A 22070-nucleotide genomic window follows, 5' to 3' on the forward strand; every position below is an offset into this window, starting at 1 on the left:
ACACTCAATTCCCTCATCTAAATCGTTGATGAATATATTAAATAATACTGGTCCCAGTACCGACCCTTGAGGCACTCCACTAGATACAGGCCTCCAACTAGACTCCGCCCCATAGACAACAACTCTCTGGCTTCTCTCCTTCAGCCATAGTCCCTCAAACCAAGCCCTTATTAGGGGTTATACCTCCCATGCTGGCAGGGCACCCAAGTCTTTACAGAGATGTGTTAGGAGAGTTTCCTTCTTCATAAACAGAGGCAGAGTGACATCTGAGCACACCTGCAAATAGCAGCCTCAGATTTCTGAGTTTTTGTGCTAGAGACACTCAGAGTAACCTATAAAAATGGGAACTCTAGAATCCAGTGAAGGACAAAATTCCCTAGACAAGATAAACTCAGATGTGCACAACTACTGTAAGTTTCTGTGGGAGCAGAAACAGAACAGAGCATTCTTTTGACTTCTGCTTTCTTACCCCTCTGGAATTATGAACCCATTCCTCTGCCTTAGCAGTTAAAGGATGTATAGACTTACTCTCTCTGTGCCTGTTACGAGAATCTCCTGCTCCTACCCATGCTGTCTAGGCATCATTGTCCTCACCCTCAACACCTCAGCTGTGTGATCTTCACTCAAAGTTTGTGTAAGGAAAAACTGTCGGTGTCTTCACTCTCACAGTTCAGAAGCATAAGTCACTTGCAAAAGAAGATAATCTTCTTGGGAGGAAGCAATGGCAGCAGATAAAGAGCAGCAACACTCCTCAGATTTAAAAGCATCAGAAAGCTTAAGAGCTCCAAAGTTTATTTCTTTATTTCATTTTTGAATCCAAAGAACACACCAGAGTTGTCTTCAAACAAAGCAGTCACTGTGGAGGGCTAAAATGCTTTTGCCCATCATGACATAGCAGAGATCCCATTCCACTTATATACAAGGACAAGGTACTGGACATGCTGTCCTTACAGTGCTAAACTCTAAACACTTGGCTGTTCTGCAGCAGTTATCCATCTCTCTGCAGAGAGATACTTGACAATCTCTGGTGTCTTCCTAAACTAGTGTTGTATTTGTGGATTAAAAAGTTACTGTTTAGGAATGGGGATGCTGCTGGTGAGAGAAACTTACTCTCTTACTCTGTATCTTACTCTGCACACAGCTGATGAAATGGGGTTTCAGTAACCTTTGAAAGGAAAGTTGCTAAATAGGTTATAGTTACATGAATTGAACAGCAAGCCCTTTCCTCACAAAAACATTCTAGATTCTGCAGGTTGGATTTCATAAGGGTTACTGGATGTTTGGATTTTTAGATCCTCCTAGATACCTTTAGTTATCTTCTCCCCTCACCAAGAGCAGCTAGGTGCTTTTGAAAATCAAGCTTGCTGAGTGTGACTGTCAGAAATAGTGCTCAGAGGGTGGAATGCACAGCCATTAAACTGAAAGATTTTCATTTGTTTACTCCTGTTAATAAAATCATTGCTTAAATTAAACTGTTTGTATTGCTGCAGCTAATTTAGTTAACAAGACAAATTTGTTCAGCCTCATCAGCGCAGTGTTCAGAAGCCTGGGAGTGATTAATCATAGTTCATTCCCCCCCATTCATAAACATTCTCTGATACTGTGTAGAATCAACATAACTGGGTTTATTGTTTTGTGTTTCTGTTTCAGAGGTGCCATGAAACGGGTGGTGAAGGCGATGAACCGAGTGGACCAAAGGAAGCACGAGAAGTTTGCTAACCAGTTTAACTATGCACTAAATTAAATTGTTAATCTTTACCCTCCATTTGATTACAAGAGTGCAAGTGCACAAAAGCTTTAGCACAGATCTTCATATTTGTACTGAAACACTGTGCTTGGCATGGTTTTACTGGGGTAATCTTTTTAAATTGTTTTCAACTTTAACTTATTTGATAACATGAATTTTGACAAAGATGTGGAAGTATAGAATGGAATGCATTCCACAATTATTTCAGTTATTTGAAATATAAATGAAATAGAGCATGTTTTATGACTTGTACACACTCTGGGTGAAATGTTTGGAGTTTTTTCCTTCCTAAGGGGCTCGTGTAATTTATACTTCCTTTACCAACATGTGTGTTGTAATTTGCCTCCAGTTGCATGCCTTCAGAAAAAAAAAGATGCCTTAGAAACAATCAGATTCCTACCAGTGAAAGGCCTCTACCAAAGCAGCCTTCTGGTACCTAAAGGGGACTTTTTATAAGGGCATGTAGCAACAGAACAAGGGGGAATGGCTTTAAACAGACAAAGCGGACATTTAGGTTAGGTACTAGGAAAAATTATTCCCTGTGAGGGTGCTGAGGTGCTGGCAGAGTTTGCCCAGAGAAGCTGTGGCTGCCCCATCCCTGGCAGTGTTCAAGGCCAGGTTGGATGGGGCTTGGAGCAAGCTGCTCTAGGTGCTCCCAACCATGGCACGGGGTTGGGACTGGATGAACCTTAAGGTCTCTTCCAACCCATATGCACCATGATTGTACAATTTGCTCAGCCTACTAATCTAGAAAGTGCACTACATTACGCAGCACTGTAGCTCCTGAGTACCTCTAAAGTTCTGTCGTGTACACACACAGAAAAATATCCAAATCAAGTGATGCCTTCAAATAATGAATGGAACAAAGTCTGATTTCAGCAAAAGATGTCCACTGCACTGGAAGTAAAGCCACTCTTACTATCAGCATAGCTAACTTGGCAGTAAAGGCTTCAGGTGAAACTGAAGACAGGGACAAACCAAGTTCCTCAGTTGAATCAACTGCTAAACTGCTTTTGTTATTAAAGACACACACATGAAAAAAACCCAACAAAACAAACCCATCAACAGCAACATCCTGCGCATTTTAATGTAAAATAGATCATCGGATTCTGGGACCCCAAAACATTCCAAATGAAGCTCTTTGATCTTGGAGATTAACATTTAAAAGAGCCACAGAGGTTGCTGTGCCACTGTTTCAGAGATTCTTGAGCCTGCCTGCACTGAAGGTGTTCATTTATAAGACATGTTTTCTCCCTGTAAAAAGAGTGGGGAATTTATATTGTCCAGTGGCACTTAACCCTTGTTTGCTGTGAACCTCAGATGTCAGCACTAGAAAATTTCCAGCAAACAGTAGGTGCGCTTTACCCCATGGATTTACCTTTTTATTTTGACCTTTAGTAGAATTAAAAACATAAAGGCCAAAGACCAAGATCAGAAAAGGAAGGGGTGGAAATACATGAGAAAAAGGTGTGCTTAGTAATTAATACTCAGTTGTGATGCTACTCAGTCACATCAGTTCTAAAATCAGCAGCTGAAACTTCCTACCTGGATCTGAGTGTCTGATCTACCAGTTAAACCTGATCCTGTTATATGCTCTGCCCCTTTCTTTATTAAAAACACATGCAAAAAGGTGTTTTTCTAAAATGACTGTTCCATGCAGAAAGAGAATGTGCAGAATTAAGGTTTCCCAGCAAGTGACTTGGAGATGGCTCACTTGGACACAGGTGCATGGAGTTTGGTCCAGGTTAGCAATGTCCTTTTCTAAAGTCCTTCTACTTCCTTTTTTTCCTGGTTTTGTTGCAAGAATTTTCATTGTAAGGTAGAGAACTAACCCAGTTGGATATGATTTTTTCTAATTCCTCCAGCTGTCTGGCTGGGTTTAAACCACGACACTGCCTTGAAGCAAGAAAGACCATTGTTTTTTCATAGGAAAGCACACATCCTCTGTAGCACTGCCTCTTGCCAGAATGTGTCTTCCCTTCATCCAGTGCTTGAAGAACTTCCAGTGCTTCACCTCCCATGTTAGTTAGTGCTTTGTTTAATCAAGTGATTTCTCTACAGGGTAACTCAGCGTACATACGCGCAACAGGTCTTGAATTTTGCCATTTTGAGCATTCTCATTAGACCTGGTCAGACGTCATTCAAAGGTTTGGAGAACTTTCTCATTTTCTTGAATAGAAATCCTTTTAAGTTTGAAATAAATCAATCTACATTTTTAATAAGTCACACCTCTTTGTGTATCACTTCCAGCAGTTTTCAAGTTTGAGGTCTCTGAGATCTCAGCTTTGCAAACATCTTAGTTGCTAAACTGTGTGATGTTTCTACTGGAACTTTTCTATTCCTGTCCTCAGGGCTTCTGGAGAAATAAATAAATGCATCATTCACGTAATTTCTGTTGTATGTTTTTGCCTTTATAACTCAAGTGCCTTTGCAGTTGTATTGTAACATACTTCTACTCAATGAATATTCTGTGTTTCTAAAAGGATGTGGTAGCTCTGGGCTGCAGCTTGCTGTGCTGATGCACCTAAGTCATCCTTTTATAACTAGTGCTGTTTTGATGGTAAAATGGGAACTGAAAGCAGACTTCTCCATTGGTGTTCATACCTGAGCACTCAGTTGCATGTGGGGAGGAAAAGACTATAGAAAAGACTATAGCCCATATGATTGTAGTGCTGTTTAATGTTGGAATCAAGGGGCTGGCTCTAATTCAAAGCACTTGGTGATGTAAATGAGCAATAGGTGACATCACAATGTGCGCAGGGTTTCTGAATATAAAGCAATCCTTCAGGACATTCTCTCTGAAGTTCTTGGGGCAGGATGGGTCCATACCCATCTTTTGCACAATAGCGTTGCAGTTTCATTTCCTCTGAGCTTACTTGAGGCTTGGCTTTAGCAATCCAGGTCTGGCTGCAGATTTCCATTGGAAAACCTCAATCCTTAAAAGCTCTTAGAAATGATTTTTAAAATATTTATTTGGGGTTTGGGTTTGGTTTTGGGTTTTTCCTGAAGCAAGACAGACGCCGGATTTGTAAGGGATTCTGCATGGACAGTGCATCAGGCACACAGAACAGCTTACAGGCTGGGGAAGGCATCAGTGAGTTCAAAGTGAACATTACTGGGGAAGAAAACCCATGCATTTTGTGGAAAACAAAATAATAAATCTGTCCCTGTTAAGCCCTCAGAGCAGCAGCCTAGATCAATACCAGCCTGGACCTTCTGCATCCAGCAGCACTGAGGACCCCTTCAGCTGGGCGAGATGCTAAAGTTCCCAAGACTTAGCTCATGCCCTGGAAAATACATATGGATGAGAGCTGGGTCTGCCCGGCAGCTGGACAAAGAGGGACCAAATTATTGCCCTTCCAGCTGTGGGACTTGAAAGAAAACAAGTGGAGAGAGCTATTAATTGTTAATGTTTCTGAGTTGCTTTCCCTCTTCCTCTCCTTCAAAGCTGATTGAGTGGAGGAAGAAATCAATTCATGTCCTTGTTGAGCTTTAGCTATTAGCTAGGCCTGGATAGTACAGAGCCTAGATTTAGTACTGACTCAGGAGAGCAATCAGGGAGCAGGCTCTGTTGTGTTGGGAGGAGGGCACAGTGGTGCTTTGTGTTAGCGACAGGCTGCACCTGAGGCTGGGCAAACTGAACTAGACTTTACTCCAGTGCAATCTGCTTCTCCATCCCCAAATGTCTGGAACTTCAATACTGTAATTTTTAGTGGACTTCTTGCTTTTCTGCCTATCAGTGCCCTCAGCAGAACCCCAGCCAAGCGCTTGTGTGGTTTTGTGGTAGCATCAGGAATCCCCTCTTGTCAAGGGGTTAAGGAAAAAGCTTATTACAATGGTTTAAATGTGGTGCTAATTAGTTTAGCTGTAATGAGCAGCAGGAGGGGTCTGGTTACTTTGAAAGGGATTGTTGAATAACCATTTCTGCCAACGTTCCAATTTGCATAATGACAAGTTGTTGGCATTGCATCCACCATTAATTTGCGATGCTTATAACACCATTACGGAGCCACTCTTATCCTCATGCACTATATAAGGTATATGGAAACATAATAAATGATTCTGCTTGTTTGGAAATTGCTTTGGGATATCTTTGGATTTTTGTAATAGTATTTTTGGCAGCTGAAGGCTAACAGCACCCGGAGGAGAGTCTGCCACATGTTTTGACCAGGGTAGGAATTAGATGTTGCTTCCACATGTGTGTGAGTGTTTATTTTCCCCAGTGCTGAAGCAGAAGCAGCAAACGAGTGTGATCAGGTGTGCTGCAGAGCGTGCTTCAAGCAAACACTGTACACACATCACTCCAGATCCTCACTGTGAGGTGCAGTGCTGGTGATCATTCTTAACTGCAAATCTCAACATATTTAACAGGTCACAGAGCTCTACTCAATCCTACAATCTTGGTCAGCACAAGGAATGGAAGCTCTACCAGCATCCCATCCAAATGCTTTCCTCCCGTGCTTCTCTTCTCATGCAGCCTCTGGGGACCAAGGCAGGGGAAATAAAGGTGGTCATCCTACCCATGTTATGGGTGGAAAGACAGGAAAGAATCCTTTTATGTGCAGGGCAAGTTGTGTGTGATTTGTGGGGAAAAATAGGAAAGAAAATGAGCAACAATGGAGATATTTGTACTAAGGATAGTGGATTTATTTTCCTTCTGAAAAAGCAGCTCTTCACCGAAGGGGGTGAATCTGCTCTGTCCATCATCATGTGGTGATCCCTGCTCATTGCAGGGGGGTTGGACTAGATGAACTTTGAAGGTCCCTTCCAACCCAAACTGTTCTATGACTCTATGATTCTATGATCATCCCACATGTTCTGTGACTTGCAGCTCTCTGCTGTGGTGTCATCCTTTACTGTCACTGTAAAATGTTTCTGGTTTGTGACGTTACAGAGAAGAAAATACAAAGGAGTGTTTTAAAAGGAGGTCTTGCACTTTGCAGGGAGTGAGCTAGTTTTAGCCAGGTGAAGATTTGTCATGTAATGAGATTAAATTGGTAAATCATATACAGGTATTGCCTGACCCTGCTTGGCCAGACTTCTGGGTCCTGAACATGAGTTGCCTTCTGTGTCCTCAATCCATAGGATTTCCAGCATCCCCAGGACTCCTGAATGTGCACTGCAGACTTTTCAGGACTGGGTTTCTGAGGCTGTGATAACTTCCCAGGCTGATTTGAAGCTTATTCTGTATGATGAATCCACCTCCCTGCCAGACAGCATCAGGCAAGCAGGAAGAGCTGTTACTGTCAGGGTTATTTCACTGTGACAGCTGTCATTCACCAGAGACATGTGTGTAATGTGAGTGTGTGGAATAGTACAGTATGGGCAGAAAGAGGGGGGGAAAGCACCAGATAGAGAAGAATATGGTTTATGTAAACCTACTTTGTGATCCCAACTAGTTAGGATCCCATTTGTTTACCTTGCCTGTCCCCTTCAGTTTCAGTGTCCACTCCAATCTATGCCTTGGTTCATGTCCCAAAGTCTGGCAAATCTTTGTATGTGTTGTATTTGCTCTTAAGAAGGGCTTTATGGCTACTGCCTTTGCTTGCTTATTCTTTGAGACAGAACCTGAAGACCCAAACTGCCCAGACATTGGAAGATAATGTTCTTTTGAGTATTTAAACACACCTCTGTTTGAGCGGAACAATTTTATACATGTACTAAAGGAGCTAACAGATATTTGCCAACATAGAGGACTACGGGCAAGTTGTATTTTGGGGAAATGGATTGAAGTTCACGCAGACAAAACTGCATTTGTAACGCTTTGCTCATGTAGTGTAAGAATAGAAGCAGGTAACGTGAGTGTGAGTTCAGTCTGAAACAGGTATGCAATACACCTGAGAAAACCCTAAAGAATTCATCTAAGAAAGTAACTCACTAAGTCTGCATTCCTGCTCAACTGGAGATAACTCCAAGAAATGTGTGAGGGGGGTGATAATGTAGAACAGTGGTTTGCAATGATCTGGTGTAACATCATTGACTGTTTTGTGTAAGCAATTATAAGACATATTTAGTGTTGTTTATTCAGTGAATGTGAACTTCAGTGTAAGTTAAACTATGTAAAGTAAAAGAGGCACAGAAGTTTCCTTCTCTTTTTACCTCATTTATTCATATGGTGAACAATGCTAAGATGCAGTTAATATCCAGAATCATTTCTCACTAATACAAATTCACACCCTTGGATTTAACATTGACTTTGTAGGAATTAGTTCAAAATATGCTGATGCCCCAGATTTTCTTTGGTATGTGCCAAAGACTTCACTTGAAAACACTGATTCAGACTCTGAATGTGCTCCTCCGTGTATCTGTGATGAGAATTTGTCCTCTGGCAAATGCTTTGCAAAGTGTCCTCTTGAATGTGTTCTGCATTCTGAATCCCCTAACACTGAAGGTTATGAATAAATAGTAAAGTAATAATAACTAAATAAAATAATAATTAACTCACAGGATGAATCAGAGCAAACACGTCCTGCTTGTCTCCCCCTCAGACAGTAGGTTCCACTTATGCTGTACCAGGGTCTCTGTTTCCTACTGATTACTCACTGAAAACATGCTGCATCCCTCCAGGTAGCTCCATGCAGGAGCAGAGAGCATTGTGTGCGGTGTACTGGGTACATCAGGTAGGTATCACATGGGAATCAGCTTTTGGGCCTTGCTCTGGGTGGGGTTGGTGCCAGTGTGGGAGCTGTGGGGCTGTCTGTGACTATCTAGTGTGCTGACAGCTTGCTGCATCAAGCCCTCTTTTGTTCTCTTAAAAAGCCAGAGCATCAACAGGCAGGAGCATGGATGTCTGAGCTGGGACGTTCAGGCAGGGACAGCATTTGGCTTTCACACAATGGGTGCTGAGCACTCAGACCAGGGGTGTTTCTCAAGCTGATACCATCAAGCTTCTCAATGCCAGGTCTGCGACCGTGCAGCCTGGTCCAACGCCATGGACCAAGGAGCATCGTCTGAGGGTTCACCCTGTGGTGCTGATGCTCTAAATAGCCTCTGTATACAGACAGGTTCCTGGGACCTGGGACTTGAGGGTATGGCATGCTCCGTGCTGCTGCATGTTCTGCACACCAGGGAAGACATGTACAAGAGCTGAGGCTCTGCAGTTTTGCTCTTGACTTCTGTGAGTTCAGACCTCTGGATGACATTTGAGCAAGGATTACCAATAACTTCCTAAACTACTCTGAGACAGATACCTGTGGCTCTGTTTTCAACCTGCTCTAAACTGTGAAAAGCCTTGTTGGAGTTTAATGACTAGGAAATCCCAGCTGACTCCTTCCTCCGGCAGCTGAGAGTAATAATACATGAACGTGTTTCACTGGTGGGATGCTAACTGACGTGGAGTAGGAAAATCATCTACTCGGGATCTCTGAGCAGCTCCCTGTTGGAGCTGAATTGTCTTCCACATGGAAGGGAATTGTTTTGAGTTCCGGTGTTTGAATTATCTCTGAATTAAGCTGGGTCGTGTCCCACCTGAGCTAAGAGTTTAGCTGCTCATAGCACCAGCTCCAACCTGCTCAGCAACGGTTTAGTTTTACAGTGTGGAATAGTCTCGTGAGTATCCATTTCCCAGCGGAGCCGCTTTTCTCCTACCAGTGAAAGCTGCGCGGAGCTGTACTGCAGGTGCTGCTTGTAAATACTTCCCCTGGACACCTTTTTTTTTGTCATTAAAGTTCTCATTTGCAGAGACTCAAACGAGTCTGCTCGGGGACTTGTGGCGCTTGCACGCTTCGAGGTGAAAGAAGATGAATACGCGGAACGGAGCGGGGCTGCCCGCATCCTCCCCACAGGCACCCACCCACCCAGCCGGTCGCAACTCCCGCCCCTGGGGCTCTGCACCTCCTCTCGCCCCTTGCCTGTGACAGCAGCGGTGGCTGCAGACGGTGTTTCCACGGGAGGGTGAAACATTTCAGGTCTCCCTTTCTCTCTGCAGAGGGTGTGCGGGACGCGGTGCCTCTTCCCCGCAGAGCCCCGCAGCCAGCCCAGGCCGGGGGCAGAAGAAGGGGGACCAGGAGGAGGGAACTGAGAGGGAGCAGAGCCCCGGTACCCCGCACCCCGGCAACTCGGGTACCCGGCACCGCGGCTGCGATGCGAGGAGCGGGTGCGGATGGGGGATGCGCAGCGCTCATCCCCTCTCTTTGCTCCCCAAAATCGCTCCTGAAAACGCTAGTTTCTTAAAATCACCCCTGGGAAGGCAGTCGGCAAATTCCTGGGCTGGGGGAGAGGGGGAGGAAATAGGGAGGGAAAGGGAAATAACCCTCAAAACACACACCCCAAACCTAAGAACTAGAGGAAAGAGAGCTCTCTCTTCCCCGGGGTGATTTTTGAGATCACGGAGGAAGTGTGGAAACGGGATAAAAGCGTCTCTCCGGTGCCGCGCTAGAGAAGCAGCTCGCTCGGGATGCTCATAGCCTTGACAGACTTTTTCTTTGAAGTTAAGAGAAAAAAGATAAGTAAGGAAAGGATTCAAAAAGGGCGACTTTGCTTCTAGTTTAAAACCAGCGGAAAGGCGACGGAAAGATCATTTTATTTTTAAAGTGGCAGAATCGGAATGAAAGAGCCGGTTTATTAAACGTACAGAAATCCCAATTCCCGGCCTCCGCGGCTGCGGAAACATGGGAGAGCTCGGATTCTCTTACGAGGCAAAACCGATGTATTTTTTGTTGTTCTTAATATTGCACACCAGCGATTGGCAAAGCCAGTTAAGGCAATGCGAATAAGGGAAGTAAGAAGGGAAAGACCCTTCTTGGGGTATTAGAATAAAGTTCATTTCCGGATAAGAAATAAACGGAACGAAAAAAGGACTCAAACATCTGGAGCGGGCTTTGCCAGAGGCAAGTTGTCTTAAACAAACCAGCCGAAACCCAGGGGCTCGCCACCACGGAAGCGGCCGTTTCCTTCAAGTTTATTGATTGATTTAAAGTGTTTAGCAAACAAAGTGCTTCCAGGTCATCTCTCGCTCATGATTCCCTTATACATTAATTATAAAGTTAAAACTTCTTCTTTTATCATTTGTTGTTTTCTGTAACAACCAGAAATATACAAAAACGATCAACGAAAAAACCAACCCCGCGGCCCCCCCCCGTCCGACTTTCGCGGAAGAGTGACGTATGTAAAACGCAACTGTCGTCACTGTGACGTCACGGGTAGGGAAGTTGGGGAGTTGGGGGGGGGGAGCCGAGCGCTGTTGCCGTAGCAAGGTCGAGGGACAGGGATAGGTCTGGTTTACCCTGAGAGTCAAATGGGTACGTAACCTTTTTGTGTTCGAAGTCTTTTACGAGTGGCCAGACCAGAATAAAAACGAAGAATAAATAATAAATAATAATAATAAAAAAATCAAACCCACATAGCAACGAGGGGCGGGGAAAATAAAAATACAGGTAACGAGGATTTACATCTACGTGTATGTACACGGGAAAGGGAGGTTTTCCACTTCCTCCTCTTCCCCCCCTTCCCCTCAGAAGCACAGTCCAGATACACCGTGTATAAAAAGCATCGTAGAAACGACTGCGGCCGGTGGAGCAGCCCAGGGGGCAGCTCCTTCCCCTCCGCTCTCGGTTCCTGGCGGTTGTTGGTTTCACCTTTCGGGAACGGAGGGAAAAGCCGCTCGGAGAAGGATGGAGAAGAGAAGGATGAAACGTCGTCGGGCTTATAGGTGTGGGGTGTAGAAGGCCGGAGCTCCGTAAGTCTGCGAGCCCAGGACGAAGGGCGAGAGGACGGCGGGGCTGGGCAGGAAGGGCAGTTGAGCGGCGCACACCAGCCCGCCCGCGGGGTGCCCGGCGTAGCCACCGGGCCCGTGCATGGAGAGCGGGTTGCCCATGGGCGGCGAGTGGCTGAGCGGGCTGAGCCCCCCGGGCAGCGCCCCGCCGCCCAGCCCGCCCCCCGCCCCGCCGCCAGCCCCTCCGCCGCCCGTCGGAGCGCTGGTGTCGGCCCCCGGGTTCTGCTTCTTCCACTTGGTGCGGCGGTTCTGGAACCAGATCTTGACCTGCGTCTCGGTGAGGCTGAGGGACAGCGCCAGGTTGAGGCGCTCGCACACCGACAGGTACCGCGTGGACTTGAATTTGTTCTCCAGCGCCACCAGCTGCTCGTAGGTGAAAGCTGTCCGCGCCCGACGGGGCTTCCCCGACTTGGAGTCCGAGCCCGTCCGCTTCCTCTTGGGCTTGGCCGCCTGGCTCTGCTGCGTCCCGCCGGGACCCGCCGCCGGCTGCTGGGGCGGAGGGGGCGGCGGTGGCGGTGGTGGAGGCGGGGGGACGCCGCCTGCCTCGCCCGCCTCGGCGTGGAGATGGCCCACGTCGGCCTCGCCGGGTGCCGCCGAGCTGCTGGCGCTGCTGCTGGTGCTGCCGCTCTCCTCGCTGCACAGCTCCTCGTCGTCCGGCAGCTCGCTGTCGGGGCTGCGGCTCGGCCGGCTGCTGTAGTCGAGGTCGCACTCGTCGGCCTTGTAGAGGTCGCCGTCCTCTGCGGGCAATGAGAGCTGCGGTTAGGACTCACAGCCCGGTCCCGACCCCCGTCCCCACCGCCCTCTGCTTCCCCATGGAGTGATCCCAACCGACGGTACCCCGCTGTTACTGGGACAGGGATGCTTGGGAAGCAGGGCCGCGATGGTCGCCGCACCGGGACAAGCCGTGGGGATGCGGCCGGGCCGGGCACCCCTCGGCTGCGCGGCCGCTCAGCCGGCTGCGCTGTACAGGGGCTGGGAAACAGCCGGGACAGGGCTCGGAGCCGTTCCGGGGGCTGCAGCTAGGAAAGGGCTGTGCAGCCCGGGGGGCTTTGCCAGCGCTGCCCCTTCCGAGCCACTCATCTTGGGCAGGAGCTGGCAGGAGACGTGGCCAGCGCAGGGGATGGATCTCAAAGGCCGGGAAGGCCTTCGGGAAGGCAATGGGGGATCCCGGAGCTGCGGCCGGGAGAAGTCCCCGCTCGGGCCGAGCAGCGTTTTGGAAGCGGGCAGTAAAGATGTCACATCGCTTTTAGCAATTTTAGTGACAGAAATGTCTGCATCCATGGGAGATTTACTGGTTTTTACTCTGGCATTTTTAACCCTTCCTCCGCCTGGTTTGACCTCATGTCACTTCCTGAGACGGAAGTATTAAAGTGGAGTAAATACTTGTATTGATTAGCAGAGCAGATACAAAGTTAATTAAACTCATTTTGTGTAACGTACAAACTAGTTAACGGTCATTTAATTTATTTGGGTTTATATTACGCTCCAATTAACGGGTCTCCATCGGAGAGCAGGGTAATTATCCGACATTTAAGGCTGTTGGACTCCTGCTGACGATTCTGTCACCGTGAAGCCTGGAAGCGGATCTCCGTTTCCAGAGAGCCGGCGGCTCCTGACCCCACCGGGACCCGGACTCCTCTGGGGGAACCGGGAGACAAATTCCCCCGCCGCTGGTCCGCGATTGCGGGGACACGGAGGGAGCCCATCAATGTAATCCTTTATAAACCCAATAAAATCCTTTCTCTTTTTTAGCTTTCAGCCGCCCCTAAACTTCCCTCCACTCGCACCTACAACGGGGATGCAGCCCCGGCAAGCCCCCATGAAGGACCACTTTAACTTGGTTAACCGAGGCAGGGAAATAGAAACTGAATCGCTCATTTGCCACCCTAACTCCAGCGTACTTCAGTTATTTTCAATCCTCAAAATCCTGAGCCCTCACCTCAAGCGTGATCAGTGCCCTAATACCGACACCCTAAAGCCCGTATGAGCAACCTTGTCTAGTGGAAGGTGGCCCTGCCCGTGGCAGGATACCGGAACAAGATGATCTTTAAGGTCTATTCCAACCCAAACCATTCCGTGATTCTGTGATTAGGGGTGTTTTTAAAGAGTGCATTTTGTTCGACGAGCTGATTTTGGCTAACACCGGGTATGCCTTGCTAGCTAGGAGAGAAAGGGGCAGAGGAGTTGATTGTAATCCCTTTCACCCGGTAAATATCCCATCATAAAACATCCCCGGATAACTGGGGGCCAATTCGGAGCTCTTGGCAGCTTTCAGTTCAGCGCCGGCCCCTTCCCCGGCCCGACACGCTGCCACCCGCAACCTGTGGCACATCCCGGGAACGGCGCTGCCCAATTCCTGCACCAGCAATTCCTAAGAAGTGCGTGGATCTCCACGCATGGGGTAGAGCCGAAAAGTCGCTCCCACTCACCTCGAGCAGGGAAAGAGCAGTTCGTGTGCCAGAGTCTATTTTTTTCCCAATAAACTCCACGAAATCCCACCCGTAGCTCCACTAAAACATTCCTTGAACAAGAGCATCGCAGCGCGAATACAACCGCGACTGGGATCGACTCTGGATTTGAGATTCTGCTTCTGGAAAACGTAAGATGTTCTTTTCAAACGGAGTTTTAAGCGTTGTTTTGTCACATTAAACGAACTTGAGGAGCGGTGAGTGACAAACCCTCTCCGAACTTCCCTTATGCCGGCGAGCCTCGGCTTTTGCCTGGTACAGGTGCTATTTTTCGGAGCACTTCTAAATGAAATCACTGTTTGAGCGAGTGTTAATGATGATGGGGAAAGAGAGGAATTAAACGTCGTGATTTTCGGGCAGTCCCAGCTCTATTCGTGGCCGTTGCCACACCAAGGCCGTAGCAACCAAGGGCGCAATGTCCGCAGACGAAGCACCCCGAGCCGTGGTGCCTTCGAATAGATTTGTTTTAAGAGAGGGGAGAGAAATACATTTCTCTCCTTGTCTGAAGATAAAAGTGCGAGATTAGCGATAGGCCGCCCTCGTCAGTCTTTCTGATCGCCCAGATCTATTTAGTATGACAAAAAGTCAGATGAGTTTAGACGAATAATTACCCCAGCCACGCTCTGCAGTTAAAAATCGCCTTTGAATTCTATTACTGCCCCGTTCCCGTTTTTCCTTTAGGGATGAGAAAATCTCCATCTCGGGATGGAGATTCCAGACCTTATTCCCCGCCTAATTTTAATTAAACGAGCCATGCTATGGCGGGATTAGGGAGCCCCGAGTTTTCCTTTCCCTTCCCGGCCACAGGGAATTTATTTTTCCCAATCCAAGAAGTTATTCCCCCGCCACTCTCCGGCTTCTCTCTTCCTTCTCAGGACACAGAATAGCTATAGATTTTTTTCCACAACTACCGTCTTTTCCCGGAAACCCTCCGCTATCCCCACGATCGCCGTGTTTAGAGGTGAGAAAGTTGGGATATTTGGACCAGGAAAAAAAAAAAAGCAATCTAGAGCTTGGGTCGAATGCAATTCCCGATCAATAGCGAGCCCTAATAAGTGTAATAGGTTTTAATCGAGTAATTATCCGAATTTTGACCCTATAATTTAGATGTTAGGGAAGAGTTTGCAAGGTGCTTGAAAGAGATATGCACAATTCGATAATAGGATATCGATCCAGGCAGTCCTACATGCCACTCTGGGGCGATTTCTCCCATTATCCAGCCTCTTTACGCTGCTAAGCACATTTTACCTTAAATGTAATCGAAGGAATTTAATTGTTTTTCCAGAGATAACCAGCATTTTGTCACAATTAGTCTGATTTGTCCTAAAAAAGCCAAGGGGAGAGAGAAAATTGAATCTGTCGCCCAGAGCAACGGGGAGGCTGGGAGGGAGGAAGGGAGAGACCGGGGCAGCGGCGCTGGAGCCAGGCGGGGAGAGACGCGAACGTCCTGGGTGCCTGGGGACAGCGGGGACAGAGGGGCACGGGGAGAGGATTTCGTCTCCCTGGGGCCGGGTTTCGCGTCCCCTGAAGCCTCAGCTCCAAGAGCCGCTTCCCTGAGCCAGAGCTCGCATCCCGGGCTGCCTTTTCCCAGGAGGATGCGAACGGCGGGATCACTCCCCTTCCCCCCCGGCCCGGCCCCCGGGACTGATCCTGCCGCTGCAGGGGGTGCACAGGGCGAAAAGCCGGAGTGTCCCTGCCGGACGATCCGTTCCCCCCTCACCTCTTTACACCAAGTAGCAGCAGCGCAGGGAGAGTTCGCACTGCCCCGAGAGCCGGCTGCCCCCAAGGATGCCAGGGGAAGAAGAGGGGAATAAGAAGCATGCAAACCCTTTCCTCTGAGAGCTGGGTGCAACCCCAATCCCGGGGGGACTCCGAGCCCCCAGCCCCACTTACTGATCAGGCCTGCGGGCTTCTTGCACGTCTCGAAATCTTCGGCGAGAGCCTTTTGCTCGGCCAGCTCCGTCTCTGAGTCCTCGGGCTTATCCTCTGCCCCCAGCGTGAACTCGGTCCCCACCGATTTGTACAAGCCCGCGCAGTGCCTCCGTTTGCTGTTGAACTTGTTAGGGTCCAGGATGTCGAGCACGGAGAAGGAGGTGGTTCTGTGCACCGCGGGCAGTGCGGCCACTGCCCCCTCTTGTCCGGGAGTGTTGCTCTGGCTGTCCCCTTGCCTGTCCCGGTTCCCAGGGCAGGAGTAGAGCGGCAGCTCGCCGCCGGCCGAGAGCCGCTGCTCCCCATGGCTGTCCATGCCTTCCCCGTGCAAGCCGCAGGACTCCCCGCCGATGCCGGCCGCTGTCACCGCCGCGGCTGCCGCTGCCGGGATGGAGATGTCACCGACCTTGTCTCTGCTCACATTCATGTCTCTTTGCAGAGCCCCTCTCGGCTGCAACTTTCCCCCCCCTCCTTACCCCCCTTCTTTGCTCGGCCCCCCTCCGCTTTCCTCCGGCGAAGTTGAGCTGGAAACTCCTCCCCAGCCCCGCTCGGGCTCCGGGCTCCCGGGGTCCAGCCGGCCGGAGCCGCCGGGAGTCACAGGGTGATGCTCGGCTCAGAGCCTCCGCTCAGCTGCTCCTTCTTCCTTCTCATCATCCTCACCAGGCTACCCCCCCACCCCTCACACATACACACAGACGCGAGGCTGTACCTTATTTATGCATTCATATTTAGCACTGGGTTGTAATTGGCTACAAATTAATCCCTCGCCTGTAATAGTCTGTAATCTTCATCACTGGAGGAGAGACACGGTGAAAGTGTGTGCCGGGGGAGGGGGGCAGAGAGGGAGAGCGGGTGAAGGATGGTGGTGGCGGTGATATACTTGGCTGTCAGCTCTGTTTCAGCACACCTCCACTCATCTGGAAAGCATCTAAATAGCCTTATTTGGAGAAGTGGGAGGAGATGACGCTTTCTTTTAAATAATTGCGGGATCAATATAAAGAAGATATTATACGTAGAAAATGGGAATTTAAAGTCTCCCATCCCTAATAGCGGAGTTAGATGATCCAAAGGGGATTGTATGAGTGTGTGTACGGGGGGGGGTGCAGAGGTGTCAGCACCCAGCACCTGTTTCCCTTCCCCTCTGGTTTTATTTAATTAGAACAAAAGGAGAAAATGATGGAATTGAGGGTTACCGGTTGGAGCGAGGCTGGAGCCTGCGAATTCCCTCCCCCCTCTCGCCTCTCTCGCTCTCCCCCTTAGCTAATTAATTACAATTAAATATCAAATGTATGTGCTGGAAGAAAATGAATACGTTTAAACGGCACAAGAGAAAACACCACGATCAATAAGTTCTGAGTAACTGGGAGAAAAGGTCTGTTCCCTCCCATGCGGGAGTAAAGCAATGACCAGCCCCAGCTTCCTCTTTCGGGTAAAGAGAGGAAAAAAATACTCTCTTGTTAACAGTGAGTTTAGTTAACGGGAAATTGGAAGATGGGAATAAAAGTTAACTGAGGATTATAAACCCCGAATTTCTTCCCCGACCTCATTTCCTTCCCTTTCGTGTAGAGCCGTGTGTGCTTTGATCATATCCATTTCATTCTTATTTTGGACGCTCCAGTCGCTACTCGGTTTGAATTAGCTGCCAAGGGAAAAAAAAAGGGGGGGGGGGGGGAGAGTGGTAGGAAAATAGAGAAAGCATAAAAGGAAAATGAGATTTTTTTCCGTCTTTGAGGCTGGTGACACATACAAGGACAGGTCCTTTGCAATTACCGCGGGCAATGATCCTTTAGAAAGCAGAAATTAAAAGTTGGGAGAAATAATGGGTAAAACAATCAGCTTGTAATTTTGGTAGGGCTTGGACATGATTAGTCCATCAGCGGGCTGGGCCCAGGGGAGTCCCGTGGAGCCGGAGCCCACAACAGCCCCCGCTCATATATTATACACCAGCCCTTAGATTTTAATCAGACACCACAACAGTGTCCTTTCCCTTTTATGACTTTATTATGCTTTATCTTTAAATTATAAATCACCTCCCGGGTTGAAATGGTATATGTATAATCTCTGATCATGTGTAGGTAATTACCTCTCCCCCTTTCCCTGACCTTACCGACGGGGCTGCTAGGAACGAAGTTTTAATCTGCATGTGCGTACGAAAGTCCCCCCCATCTGCTTGTCTGTTTGCTTGTAACAGCTCCTCTTCCCCTCCTCTCTTCTTTTCTTTGGGATAATTATCCCTCCCGTTACTTCTGCCCGCAGTTCTGGGATATTCTTTAGGGAAAGTGGATGGGAATTTAGGTGGGTACCAATGACTTGGCTCTGGCACTCACCTGCATTTGTACCCTTTTCAGAGTGAATGTGTATTTTGGGGGTGGCGGCAGGGATAGGTTTTATCCCCCTTGTCACTACATAGTAGTAGCAAATAAACCCCAAAACCTAATTAGAATTAAATCTGTGTGCACAGTGCCGGGACAGGGACATTGGCACAGATTCCTGGGGTCATGGAGGAAAAGGAGCCACAATCCCAGGGAGCACCCAGAAAAAGAGGCACCTCCTGGGCACACTGATGTGCTCACAGGCACCACCGGCCCGATGAGCACCGACAGACCCCCCCCCCCCCAAACCCCGGGATGGGGTGGCTCATTAAGGATACTTGTGACAGAGCGGGGAGGCACTGTGTCGTTCGTCGCGCCCCCCCCCCCCCCCATCCCGACTGAATCCCCATGCAGCCCGGCCCTTTTGTTTGTTGGCGGTTTAAAGCGAGTGTTATAAAGATGTTCTATTGCTCCTAATCACAATTGATTGTCAATTAGAGCCTCATTTGTGCAATCTCCATCCATCTGCCATCTCTGGTTATCTGTTTACCAGAAAGTTAGGGCTGATTACGGGGCCCGAGATGAGTTGTGACATGTAATATCTCTCCCGTGAGCTGGCCGGGTGACCGGTCCCGTTTCGCTCTCCAGGAAGACAATCTTTCCCATTTTTCCTTGCAGAGGAGGGACAAGCAACAGCTTTTCCCGGGAGAGAGATGCTGCCCTGCGGGAGCAGATGGACGGGGTGCTGGTGGGTGGCAGGGACCCCAGCAAAAGGCAATATCGACGCCTCGCAAAGTTAGTGCCCTGTATTTTGGCCCCTTTTCCTCGACAGGGAAAGCTCCCATGGGAAGGTTTCCTACTCTCAAATAGAGCCGCCGGCAGCGGAGATGCCCATCTCTGTACTTGGGCTGAATGATACCTGCGGGGAGGTACCAAGCCTGAAGGCACCGGCGAGCAGAGCATCTTCCGATCCCCCCGGGTACTCGCTGAGTACCGAGTGCTCCTGGAAATGGGGTGGGGGCGTTGTGTCCCTTTGGGAGGTCTAAAGAGGGGATGCGGTCCCTTGGTTTTGTAAGCGAGAGGGGGGACCCGCATAGTGCTCTGCCCATCCCCGCTGTGGACCGCGGTTGCTCCCTCTGCTCTGTGCCGGGGCCGGCGGGGAGGACCCGAGAGGTTTTGGGCCTCAGGCTTGATTAGTTAATACCGAATTCCAAATTAGACTTCAGCGAACTCCGGATTAAAGAACGATCATTTTATTTCCCCTCTTAATCTTTACTTTGCCTGGTCACCATTTCACCCCGGCCCCGGGGTTTGGAGCTCCGGGGTAATTAAAAGCATTTATCGCTACGGTAAAGCAATTTAGCAGCCCTCGCTGAGTCAAGAAGGTCACTCCGTTGTGGCTGCATCAGGCACGGAGCCTCCGCGTCCATCCGCGCAGCACCGGTACCGAGCCCGCATCTACCCAGCTGGGGGTCCCGCAGCTCCCGTGGGTTTCTTGTCTCCTCCCATTCTCTTTTCAAACGCAGCTGGGCTCCAAAACTTGTCTTCTTCTGCTCTGAGTGGATTCCCTACGTATTATTATTATTACTACTACTACTACTATTATTATTATTATTAGGCTCTGTAGCCAGCCCCTGCACCACCCAGAGCTCTCGGTCTCAACCTGATTTGGTGCCCCCGGAGGGTCTCTCCCGGCAGGACAGAGCTGAGGACCGGGGACCAGACGGTCACCTCGGGATGCTCGGTTCTCCCCTGGAAAATGGGACACCCCCCGAGCCAAAATCAGGGAATTAATTAATTCTATCCACGAAGCCAAATGATTTAGGGAAAAATGAAGATTCTGAAGCAGATCTCGCCCTCTATCAATGCAGTGTCAGGTCCTCATAGTAGAAGATTTAAAAGCCCTGGGGATTCCAGGTTAGGGTAGTAATGAGCTTAATTGAGGTTAATGCTTCCTGCACAGCTCCTTGATTATTAAATTAATATTATCACACACATGAATCATAATTAGAAGTTTAAATAATGCTCTAGGGGAATCCTCGGAGGATCTATTAAACAGTTCCCTTCCATCCTGCCGGCTCATTCCCGGCTCCCCGGCAGCAGCCCCGGGGGCAGCCAGGGATGGGTGCTGCTGGAAGGGGGGTGCATGGGACAGAGGGATACCCCTGAGGACTACAAGGGGGAGCGGGGCAGCGGTACCCACAGTCCCCTATCGCCCTTCAAGCCTCAGCTCGACGGACCCCGGTTGAGACAGCCGCTTCTCCTCCTCCCGCCTCCTAATTTGGGCGCTTATCTCCCCGAGCCCGGAGTTTCTACACAATACTAATGAAGTGCCTTGTTGGCACTTATCGCGGCTGGGATCGCCTCTGCAGGGGCTTTTCTTCACGTACTTCGTGAAAGTCGACTGGGTTTGCTGGGAGGAGGTTGGAGTTCCTATGCCGGGATGCGGGGCAAGTAGGGGGCACCCCCCACATCCCAGGTACCAACCTCTGAGTACCCCGACCACGGCCCCAGCCCCCGGCACGGCCAAGACAAGGGAGAGAGGTAGTTTCGGGGTATATGTGTGTGGGTCAGGTTTGGCTGTGGGGGTGCAGAACGGGGTGTTTTGCACCCACCCCTCCTCATTTCCTATTCTTCCCCCTATTTCCCGAGCTGCGGTGATGCCCCGAGAACAGCACCATCCCGTTTGCGGGGCAGCAGGGATGCAGTCGTGGTTTGGGAACAAGCAGCCCCTTTCTTTTATTATTGTTATTTTAATAATAATAATTATTATTATTTCTAAGGAAACGATGGAAGAGACAGGGGGTGGCACAAGCAGCCCCCTCGGGGACCTCAGTGTAAAAGATGAAATAAAAGAGAAATCAGATGGCTGGCACACAGGCAGCTCTCGCTTGGTCTCTCTTTCTATTTATTTTCCTCTCTGTTGCTGAAACATATTGAAGGGGGAGAAAAAGGAAACATTAAGATCAACTGTGAGCCTTGCCGACGGTTTAACGATTTCAAATGAGCTCTGACTCTGGTGAAAATCTGACAATTACCCATCAGGATGGCAGATGATGGTTAAAATTACCAGAAATCAATATTCTCACCGGGTGTCCCAGCCTGATAAGAGAGACCAAGACAATGTTGACTATTAAAGTCGACAGCTTGAGATATTACACTATTAGTTATGCTATTTTTAATAATCTATAATATTTGGGCTATAATTAATTAATTATACGGGTCAGATAATATCTGGGGCTGGAATGAGGTCTGAAGGGTCTATTAAGGTTGGTAATGAGAAAGGAGAAATCTAATCTAAGGACGAGGAGCCGTGAAGGAACAAATATACAACAGACTTCAGATAGAGCGAGAGGGAAGGAGAAGGGCTATTGCAGACTCAGTGCACACACCTCTGCTGTTCTCTTCTCCCAGGCAGAGGGGCTGCCTAAGATAGCATCTCGCCTCGCCCCTTTGTGTGGGTACCTATAGCTTGTGGCAGAGGCCTGGCTCTCACTGGGATGCTACAGTCCCAGGGAAGCTACTGAAGGGTAAAAAGCTTGGGTCTGAATTAAGGAATTAATATTAAAAAAAAAACCTGAAAGAAAGAAAAAGATCCCCCAAACCCCCAATAATCACCCACATCTGTCCCTGCAGGGCTCCAGCAGCAAATTTCTCTTGTTATTGGGATGTGGGGACTCTTCAGGAAGTCAGGAAGTTCATCACCCCCTCCAGATACTGCTAAGCTCCTCCTTGCAGGCATAGTACCTGACATTGTTGATCCCATCTAAAGACCCTTTGCCATGCCTGGGGTTGTGCAGTCATTTGAGAAGTATGTCAACATCCGTGCACTAAGGACACATGCGTGCAAGTATAAATATCAACATCTACGAATGAATTATATGTACTTCTTGCTGTAGATA

The 22070-nt window shown here is 48.8% G+C and overlaps 2 protein-coding genes across 2 annotated transcripts in view; one reads left to right on the forward strand and one right to left on the reverse strand.

The window, feature by feature from the left end:
- Positions 1–1999, forward strand: part of UVSSA (UV stimulated scaffold protein A) — a 54490-nt gene extending 52491 nt beyond the window's left edge. Inside the window, exon 13 of the mRNA XM_061359778.1 lies at positions 1651–1999. Coding sequence (XP_061215762.1) covers positions 1651–1744 — 94 coding nt within the window. The 3' untranslated portion in view covers positions 1745–1999. The remainder of the gene's footprint in view (positions 1–1650) is intronic.
- An 8919-nt stretch (positions 2000–10918) lies between these two features.
- Positions 10919–16505, reverse strand: NKX1-1 (NK1 homeobox 1). Its single transcript, XM_061359793.1, has 3 exons — positions 15821–16505; positions 11994–12196; positions 10919–11918 (listed from the first exon to the last, which is right to left on the reverse strand). Exons 1-3 carry the CDS (start codon positions 16281–16283, stop codon positions 11391–11393), a joined length of 1194 nt encoding a protein of 397 aa, XP_061215777.1. The 5' UTR covers positions 16284–16505; the 3' UTR covers positions 10919–11390.
- Between the last annotated feature and the right edge of the window lie 5565 nt (positions 16506–22070).

Source organism: Neopsephotus bourkii, unplaced genomic scaffold, assembly GCF_033783945.1.
Source record: "Neopsephotus bourkii isolate Nb327-2 ecotype Australia unplaced genomic scaffold, CSIRO-AGI_Nbou_v1 NB_994, whole genome shotgun sequence".
NCBI classification, from domain to species: domain Eukaryota; kingdom Metazoa; phylum Chordata; class Aves; order Psittaciformes; family Psittacidae; genus Neopsephotus; species Neopsephotus bourkii.

What these genes read in the sequence shown, in the direction of transcription:
- NKX1-1 (XM_061359793.1), bottom strand. Translation starts at nt 16,283, where the DNA reads ATGAATGTGAGCAGAGACAAGGTCGGTGACATCTCCATCCCGGCAGCG. An exon ending in GAAGCCCGCAGGCCTGATCA is followed by an intron (nt 12,197 to 15,820) that starts GTAAGTGGGGCT and finishes CATTGCCCGCAG; the next exon opens with AGGACGGCGACCTCTACAAG. An exon ending in AGGCGGGCGAGGCAGGCGGC is followed by an intron (nt 11,919 to 11,993) that starts GTCCCCCCGCCT and finishes GGCGGGACGCAG; the next exon opens with CAGAGCCAGGCGGCCAAGCC.